Raw genomic sequence first — 10,627 nt, forward strand, 5'->3', positions numbered from 1 at the left:
AAAAAAAGGGCTTCAGACGCATTCAATATACAATAACGTACTATTTTCATTTTTACAGCACAAGATCGATACCTCTGCTGGTGGACTATAATCTTACCATCAGCACAGTAGTCAGTATTTCGGTACTTACATGATATATAACAAACCTTTATAGCATTGTTCGTTTGTAAGTTTTGAAGTTATGCAGAACTGTAGGTAACCAAGATGGTTGAAATTAGTTCTGTTGTTTCAAAGGAACATAAAATTTATCTTTCAAAAAGGCTACGAGGACGACGACAGATGACGACGACAAGTGATGGTAATAACAAAACGCAACATAGAAAACTAAAGACGTAGTAACATGAACCCAACCAAAATAATAGAGTGATTCCATTTTCACAGAAGTTAAGCTGGACCTGCTCCACATGTGGCACCCGTTGAGTTGCTCATGCAAGAACAAACCAGTAATAAGCCGAATTCGATAGGTCATATTCGATCCGCCGAAAAGGAAAACCTAATTGTTAGTAAGTTACGTCGGACAATTGAAACATGTATATAGCCAGTGTCAATTTTCACAGAAACACTGAGATATTGCGTAACAGTCAACTAACTTGCGATTGTTTATAACTGTACAGATAATTTTAAACTATTATACATAATAAGTTTTACGAGGTGTTTTCTTTGACGTCCGCTTTGTGTGCAAAATGTTTTCCTAGACGTCCGCTTTGTGTGCAAAATGTTTTCCAAGACGTCCGCATTTTATTATCATTTACAACTAAATCAAGTTTTATTTAAACAGAATATGCATATTTCCTACAGATGGTAAGATTTAAAACTAAGGGGTCAGCCTTAGTACATGTAACGAATTTGGCTATATCTCTTGCTTCTTAGAGAAAAAACTTTCCAGCTTCTTATCATTATTAGAATGCTAATATTTAAATTGATTTGATATATATATATATATCATATATATATATATATATATGTATCATTTTTTTTCCCTACTTTTAATCGTGAGAATATCTGAACACTAGTTATAGTAAACTCAGGAAATAACTAAGATAAAAGAAGTGCTGAAATAAATCAATAATTGACATTATAATGAGAATGGTATCCAAAGGTTCAGGAGCTGATATGTAAACAATTGATGTCAGTAACTATGTTATTTTGACGCTAGTGCACTACCATTTAAATTTCTAAATCAAAATTTAAATTGAAAATAAACAGAAAAGTATTCCCCTTAAAATATCTATACTCCCAGAACTAGAAAATTCAATGATTTCAATTAAAAGTGAAGTATCAACGTTAAAATTTTTAAATATTGTCCTGAAAGCCGCCGGTTGATCTAGATCTAAACAAGACTATTGGATCACATATCACAGAAGCCTTTGTGAACAAGTTTCTGACTTACCAGAGACATAAAACAACAATACATGGCTGGATCCAGCCATTTCTAACGGTCCAGGATTTAAAAATGGTTCTAACTATATGTCCCCATTCAAATGCAATATTCGTAAAAAAAAAAGGGGGGTTCAAACTCACCCCCCCCCCCCACCCGGCCCCTGGATCCGCAACTGATATGTCTCTGACTTAACTTACACTTGCATTGGACACTCCGAGTCTGAACTGTACTTTACTGAGCCAGAGACACATATTCATACATCTATACACTGTAGAATAAATGTCTCTGCAAGTTCATATTAAATTCATATATTACATAATCATTTGGTGTTGAACTCCTCTACCCTTTGTTCTTCCTTGACTAGTCAAATGTTGTTTAAAAATTATTTTATCTAGGACAAAACAAAATGATCAATAAATCAATAATATATCATATTCAAATAATACATTTAAATAACGACCAATAGTAACTACAAGTCAATTTTTATATTTAGAAATCCCTAAGTGTACGCAACAAGTCCCAAAACAAAACAATCTGCTGCTGGAGAAACGGTTCTCCATAGCACTGTTTACATAGTCACTATGGGATTGTGTTATTGTTGTGGTTTTTACTGCTGAATCATCAGAAACGTAGAAGGTTGATTGAGTTCGTGCTGAGTCATCAGTTTGAACATTTCACACAGCCAATCAGAATTCTTCCCGAGAGGCGCAAAAATACGCACCGCTCCGAGAATTGCCGAGTCGCAAAATAATACGTAGAAACCAAAATAAACGTATTTTACAGAATTTGGAGATTTTATAGTTGGATTAGGTGACCCAGTTATTCCAAAAAGGACAGTTTCATATTATTTAACCTGTTTAGTGTTGACAGACAAAGGAGAATGAGTAAAAAGGTAAGATTGTTTTATAATTTCAACCACGATGTGTAAAGTTGTACTATGGCGTGGCCTTGTTTATGTTTTGTTTACATCTGGAATACACGTTTCTTGCTTTCTGTGAATCAATTTTACATGTAAAAGAATACATTTTGATGTAAAAATGTTATTGAATCAGTTTTTGAATACATATATTTGGTTATATTGTTAAATTTGACAGATTTTAGAACTGCTGAGTTGTTTGTTGTTGAAGACCACGTGATATGTTCGTCCCCATTGATTATTGCGCAGATCGTCTTTGTGTATTGAGCTTATGCAATTGTAAATTTCATGACATAACCACTGTCCATAGATTTTTGTTATTTACAGATTGAATCCATAACTTTTAAAGAGAGTATATTAATAAATTATGCCATTCCACCAATTTACATGCCAAATATGATTATTAGAAAACAGTTAACATTGTTGGGGCAATACCTGGAATTTGACCTAAATGTCACAAGTGTATAATAAAATGATGAGCTTTCACTTTTATGTCTTATTTGGATATTCATCAGATTTTCAGAATTATAAAATCATTAGTATTCTTTAACAAAAAAGGCACATAAGTTTAAAGTTTTAAGTCAAACCTATGATTTATCATCATTTGTACAAAATTGCAAAAAGAGGTACATTTGCAATATCCTGGAGTAGTAGCCTTGTTGATTGGGTTACATGTTTGTTTAGAATCAGTTAGTTATAAAAAGGATGAATAACTAGAAGACAATTAATATTAAAATATTTGACTTTTACAAATGTTATGACTACTGTACTTTGTCATGCCTGTACAATGTATTATAAAGAAAAAGTGTTATATATATATGAGAAAAAAAAATAGTGAAATTTAAACTGAAAGTTAATGTACATTTATATGGGTAAAAATACTTAACATTTTTCGTTCATAATTGAAATTGAAAAAGGGTAAAGAAAAGATAACTTTATATTGATTTGTAATATAAATGTTTCAGCTGAATCAGTAAAAAAAAAATTCATTAGTCATCTAAAAGATGAGTGAGTAATACCTATATATTGATTTTATTTAATCATTTTTTCTCAGTACACTGTACAGATAACAAAAAAAGGATCTAGCAATTTTAAGTGTTTATAACACTGACTTTACATTTTGTAGTATACTGAGAAAAAAAAATGTACAAAAGTACTTCATGTTATAGTACATGATCATGTGCTTATTAAAATTTATTTATCAGATTACTTAAGATATATAAAAGATAGCCATTTTAATCAGTATTGTGTACTACCTGAAATGAAAAATTTAGAAGAGATATGTAGGATTACTTGTTCATTCATTACCATGTGATCAGGTTATTTATAGACACTGATGTTGTTTTGGCATGTGATCACATTATAGGTAGATTATTTGCATCATGTTCTGGCAATGGAAAATTGACTGCTGTTCAAGAATAAAAAAACAAGGACATTCATCTCCCATTGTTTATGTCTTGTCAGTTCTAATGTATAACTTTGGTCAAATCTTTTCATATATTTTATATGATTTGCTTAATTAAGACTCCTTTACCATGATTCGTCTCTAGCCCTTCCAGTAGTGAGTTTTATGCGGGTTATTTTTGTTAACAATGTAGCTTGAATTCTTGTTGAAAACATTCAAAACACTTAAATTGTAAACATTTTCTTTCTGCAGTACTTGTGTATAAAAAAACAAATATACATTTTGTGTATTTTGTGCATTTTTACGTAGTTAAAGATTCATTAGAATTGCAAACCTTTTTGTTTGGGTTTAATGATGTTTATAGTGACTGTGTACCGATTCACTTTGACTTTTAATATATTTTTGTGTGAATTGGCCTAGTTTACACATTTATAAACTCTGGAATAAAAATGCTTAAATCATACTTCAAGAAGATGAGAAAATTTGAGAATTATCTACAAATGTAAGTTTGTAATACATGTACTATAGTTGTAATCTGATATTAGACACTGCTTTATCTTTGTCTCTATTATGACTTTGCAATTGATATAACGATTTCATGTAATGAAATCACATTAGCATGAAGTTTTGGGTGTTTTGTGTGAAATTAATTGTAAGTTTCTGAACTGATTAAAATTCATGTGTGAACAAACAATCAAGTAACAAGGAATGCTTTTAAAGAATCTAATCTTTTTTTATTCATTCCATAAAAAGATCATACAGGTTCTTGGAATATGACATGTTGCAGTTCTACTGGCATTTATGATTAGTGTATACAACTCAAAACCTGCTTGTTTACAATTTCGTCATTTAAGTGCCTGTAGTTCATGATCTTTAAGTTATACCTACTCTGAGAAAAATTGTATTACCTCATCTTATTTACACCACCGAAGGGGTATTGATATTAAAGGAATAGTATATCACACCTTATTTACACCTCTGGAAAGTTAACAGAACTGTAACAAAGATACTGTGTGAACTACTGACATATACTATAGTGATAATTGACCATCTATACATGAATAAGGATCTACGTCACATTTACGTACATCACTTTGTTTTCCAACCAAATATAGGCTGGGACTACAAATATAGGCTTGGACTACAAATTAAACATAAGCTGGGACTACAATACATTTGTGTTTGGAATCTGAATTTTCCTTTTCTTTAAATACAGTTGATCGTTATTTGCCTACTGTAGTTTGTTACTGTTCAGGTGCACTTGCTTGTTCTCTCTTTTGCTTTGTGACAATGGGGTCTTTAGAGATATTAGATTTATATTGACTTAGTCAGTTGTCTCATTGTTGCTAGAAGGCCATGATATGGGTCCCTTATGAACTACTCAAAATTTACTGGACTTAATATTCAGTGAAACTCAGTAGACCTTTAGAATCACTGATAATGTGATGTTACCAAAGAAATTTCCTAATTTACCTGTTAACAGTACAAATGTACTAGTATAAAACATTAAAGTAAATGAAATATGATTTCAAGTGCATGGTTGAGTTTTTCTTGGTTTAGTCAGTTTGATGTGATGTCACAGTGTCACTTTGATATTAAGTTCTTTATAACAGAAAACATGAGGGTGAGCTGTCCGTCAATGCTCACTGTAATGGGCAACATCAGTGTTAAAATATCTATTACCTTTGGCAAAGTAACTTCAAAATTGTATGCTATTAGTTTAAACTCAAGCACAAAGAAAACTATAAGAACCAACTTGTTTTTTAAGGAACTCTGTACTTTGAGGTATGAGTTTATTTAAGGGTCAGGGTTACTATGAGGTTTGAGTTCATTTAAGGGTCAGGGTTACTAACTTACTATGAGGTTTGAGTTCATTTAAGGGTCAGGGTTACTATGAGGTTTGAGTTCAATTAAGGGTCAGGGTTACTAACTGACTATGAGGTTTGAGTTCATTTAAAGGTCAGGGTTACTTTGAGGTTTGAGTTCATTTAAAGGTCAGGGTTATGTTAGAGTCTGGGCCTTGATTGCCGAATGGTAAAAGTAGTTCTTCTATTTAGATCACTTGAAATTCCCTATCAACAATGAGATGAGTTAAATCACTGCTCCCTCAATCTTAATTAACCAATAACCAGGATTGTAAGTTTTCCTGTAGAAGGTTGTGATTCTCACACGACCAGGACACACTGGCTTTCTCAACCAATATGATTTAGCTCCCTTGATATAACCAATTGTGTGGAAATGATATTAATGCAAACAATCAATCCATCAATACAATAACATTGCAGTGGTTAGTAATTGTTGGAGCAGAGGTTAGAATTATAATTAAGGGTAAAGATTGGTTTAGGATTACTGTAATGAAGCTAGCTATATTGCCTTCTCCTGTTTCTGCTATTTGGTTGGGTTGTTGTCGTTTTGACACATTTCCCATTTCAATTCTCAATTCTATATGGGTTGTGTTCACCTACATGTACATTTTGTACAATGTTAGTAAACAGAGATCTAAATGATATTTTACATCATTGGCACACTAAGACACTTCAAATACATGTAAGAGGGCTTAGATAAAACTGAATATTTGTATGTTCAATCTAAAAGGTTTTATTATTTTCAGATTTTCTTGTCGCAGTGCAAGTCAGATGCAGCTGCAGCTTTGCTTGCCTGTAGCCCACCTTCTCGTCCTAGTAGAAGCAGTACACCTACAGCACCCATCTCAGATAATGAGCTGGTAGCCATGACGGTCAAAGAGCTGAATAAGTTGCTTAAAGGCTTGAACAAAGATGAGATAATCAAGTTGAAGCAGAGACGTAGAACGTTAAAAAACCGTGGGTATGCTGCAAATTGTAGAGAAAAGAGGATGACGCAGAAGGAAATACTTGAAGGAGAAAAAGATGGTTTGAGAGCTGAGGTTGAACGTTTACAGCGCGAAAATGATGTGGTTAAACTGGAGTTAAATTCACTCAAAAACAAATATGATGCTTTACAGAGATTTGCAGAGGTGAATAGGATCCGTGTTTTATCACCACCCATCATGTATTCTACTGGTTTCCCACATATTGTCAAGGCGGAACCGAGTCTTGGGTAACCCAAGTTAAACATTCCTTATCATTCACCTGTATATAACATTTCTGTTTCATTAATTTATTACAAGTGTTGATATCGACACTAACTTGACAATTTCCAGATTGAAGATTGCTGGTTGCTCATTTCGCCTTACAAGGTTTAAAATGTGTTCAGATTTTTTGTAATTTTGTATTGTATGTAAATTGTAAGGGTCATTGACTAACGGAGTTATGTAATGATGTTACATAAACTTGGACAAAGTCTTACAAGAAACTGATCATTCAACTTTTGCATGATACATGTAGTTGACTTTCGACAAATATTTATAAAATATCAGGTGATTACGCAATGTGTGTCACATGAAGCCCTAGATACATTTGTACTCCCACTTGCTTTAGAGTAAACAAATATTTATTTTTAGTTTTGATTATGCAGCAGCGCTGGAGATAATAAGTGCATTAAGAAATAAAGTTCATTGACAAGGAAATGGAAAACAAACAAAACATACGTCATTGGCATATTAAAACACAAATCATGCTCTGGTACTTAAAAAATTATTCACGATTTTTTCAATTTCATTATTACAAGATTTTCTGTAAATACATTAAGGTTAATGATCAGTTTCTGTATTTTGACTGATTTTTATGGTGCTGTAGTATTAGTGGCAAGTAATGTTTGCACAATTTTGCACATGTCTGGTCATATGGACGATGTTTTATTTATTTATGATGATGTTTCAAAGGTTGTGACTTGTTATAGGTGCAACTAGGTTACTGATGAAGGAAGAAGATAGGGATATTTTTAGAACAGATGCACACATTTGCGATAGAAATTTTAAGTATGACTAACTGTTCAAAAGAAAATTATTTTATCCTTTGAGCATATTTTTGAAATGACTTCTTTAGATCAGTAGGAAGTTGCGCAAAATTTGTTATGACTGAAATTGGATAACATTCATAATGATGTGTGCGGAAGTTCTAATTAGTCTTATCCATATAACTTCCATTCCTTGGTTGCAATTGCCTTGCAATAGTGTTTTTTTTTTATACCTGGGCATTTTATTTCATTCCTCACAGTTCAAATTCTTTAAAAGAAGCCTTATGGGAAAATATCTTTGTATGTACATGTAAAAATCTGTTTTACCTGAAAACTTCTTACAAATTTATAATTGTTAAAAACAAAATTGTTATTTGCCAAACCTACATTTCTTACAAATTTTTGTGGTTACTGAAAAAGTTTTAAAAGGCAGTAGGTTTGGACGGCAAGAAAGAGTTATAAGAAATTGAGGGAAAGTTGACATTCCAATGACCCAACAATTATGTGATTGAGTTTATGTGTTGATGTATTGAATTATCAGTGATTGCTCTGGGGTACCATGTCAAATTATCCTTGTTTTGTTATTTGATTTTTAAATTTAATTAATTTCAATTAAAGAAATATTTTTGAAATTGTATAAGGTACCCAGAGCAGTCTGATAGAATATATGACAATGTTATCAGATGTGGTTTATGAACGATCAGAATCTATCTCCCTGATATTCATGGGAGTGTATAAGATATTGACCATGTAATGTGTATATGAACTTGATAAACTTTTATAAGGTGTGCTGCCTCAAAACTCATTGAAGAAAGATCATTTTGTGAGAGTATAGAGTACAAATATATTTTTGTAATCGAAACTTTTAGTCCGCTTACTGTGCATGTATAATGATCAATTTTTAAGTGCAGTCATTTAAAAAACAATTTCATGCCAAGACATTGTTACACCGTGTTTAAATTTAGGACAATTGTAAGCGTTTATTTAGAAAATCCTGACCAACAAGGAAGAAGAAAACGAAAATGGACTTCCTGATTTTGTTATTTTTGTAACATAGTCATTGTAGTAAACAAACAAATATTACGTCAATACCACCACTCTGAGCTTTATTTTTTGTACAATATAAATCACAATGCCGTCCAAAAAGTAGTTGTATATATATTTAGACATTGTATTACTGTGTGAAATTCTGTATTGTTTGTCAGATTGTGCAAGTTCTAACTAAAGACAGGTGCTTTTAACCACCTTTCAGATCTTTCCAAATCAAAACTTCAATAAGATGGGATCGTACATACAAATAATGAAGTTTGAAAACTTAATTGATATTGTTTTATGTTAAAAAAATAAGTACAAAGTCAATTTAGAAAGGTATATTTAAATAATAAATTTTGTGTGAACTTTCAACCTTCAAACGTTTTTGTTTTTAATTAGTTGAATTTATCACATTTGAAGGAGTACAAAAAACAGAGCTTAAATAAGTAAATGATCTCATTTTATGACGTGTTTTGGGTGGATCATAGTTTGTGGTTATTAAAACTACTTCACACTAGGATACCACTATCGATGACATTTTTACCTTTAAATTGCTTTAACATGCTTTATCAAGTATTGTTAAAATATACCCAACCTATATACTTAAGAAAAATCACTGAAGCCTGTTATCACACAAGAATTTCCTGTTGACAAATTTTTTGTCCGCTCAGCAAAAATTTTATTGCTTATAGTGCAATGTAAGAATTGTGTGGATTCAGCACTTTGTGATTTATTACTAATTTTAATGTTAAAATACATATTCTTTTTAGACCAGAAACATAAATTTAGTCTGACTAGTTAAAATGTTCTGTTGCAATTGATAAAAAGTTATAAGGTCGAGTTCGGAGTAATTGTAGTATGATAGATCAGTATTGCCACATCTCACTATGTCTAAGTAACATACTGTACAACCTGTTACCAGAACTATTGTCTAAGTAACATACTGTACAACCTGTTACCAGAACGTGGATTGTCGTGGCAGGATATATTTAGTTAATGAAAAAAGTATAAAGTAACACATTCTTGAGGTTTTACAGCGTGAAAGTTCATGTATATGCAATTATTTTAAAAAGCTTATAAATCTAGAGAAGACCCTTTAGAAACAAAAATAATTAAATATTAAAAATAGCAAAAGCAGATTTTGGGTCATACAAATTTCAGAATGGATCTGGTCAATTTTGGGTTATATAAATTTCAGAATAGATCAGGCCATCTTTTTGTGATACAAATTTCAGACTAGATTTTAGGTACAAAAGTGAAAAGTATGTATGGACTTTATAAGAGTGAATGAAAAATTGGTGAAAATATGTGGTCAAGAGAAAAACTATTGTTTATCAAACCTTAATATTGGTATTTTGAACTAGTTCATTTAAGGTAACTTATTCAAGCAATATGAAATAGATTACAGGTAAATAAATCAATAGTGACCTGTTTACCTAGACAGGTATATAAAACCCTACCTTTTGATTACCAACACATTTCCTGGTGTTGTGAAATGTGTTATATATTTATGCAGACTAAACAAGTTTTATAAGCCGCAGATCAAAGATTCTTTAATACAAATTTTCAGATTGAAAAAATCTCTTTTATGTTGATGGAGTTTAGTGAACATGATGAATGTATAATTTTTCAAACAATCAAGGGTTCAAATTGGCAAATTTTTTCTTACTACTTTCTTCATGTGGATTTAAAACTAGTTATCTTATTTCAAGTCCTTCAGTTTTAATTCATAAAGTATATGTATATTTTCTAAAGATTTAAATTCGGTCTCAAATATGGGTTCATTATGGAAATAGTCTGTCATAACTTGTCCTTTTGTGGTTAAATTAAAAATTAACCTTGATAGTACAATAAATAAAGATTTTCTTGACATTTGAATTTCAAAAGTAGTTCCCAAAATGTACTTGTACAGTAATAAATTTCATGTGGTCGCCATATTAAAACATTTTTAAGTACAACACTTGACATCAAGGCAATCAATCAGTTTATTAGATACATACTTATTTAATATATAATT

The 10,627-nt window shown here is 31.3% G+C and overlaps 1 protein-coding gene across 1 annotated transcript; it reads left to right on the forward strand.

Annotated features, from left to right (window-relative positions):
• The first annotated feature begins 2,069 nt into the window (after window positions 1-2,069).
• On the forward strand, window positions 2,070-7,371 carry LOC143045356 (transcription factor MafK-like). The gene is made up of 2 exons (XM_076217811.1): window positions 2,070-2,273; window positions 6,314-7,371. The coding sequence occupies exons 1-2, from the start codon at window positions 2,262-2,264 to the stop codon at window positions 6,782-6,784; spliced, it is 483 nt and encodes a 160-aa protein (XP_076073926.1). The 5' UTR covers window positions 2,070-2,261; the 3' UTR covers window positions 6,785-7,371.
• Window positions 7,372-10,627: the final 3,256 nt, after the last annotated feature.

This window comes from Mytilus galloprovincialis, chromosome 9 (genome assembly GCF_965363235.1).
Source record: "Mytilus galloprovincialis chromosome 9, xbMytGall1.hap1.1, whole genome shotgun sequence".
In the NCBI taxonomy this organism is placed as follows: domain Eukaryota; kingdom Metazoa; phylum Mollusca; class Bivalvia; order Mytilida; family Mytilidae; genus Mytilus; species Mytilus galloprovincialis.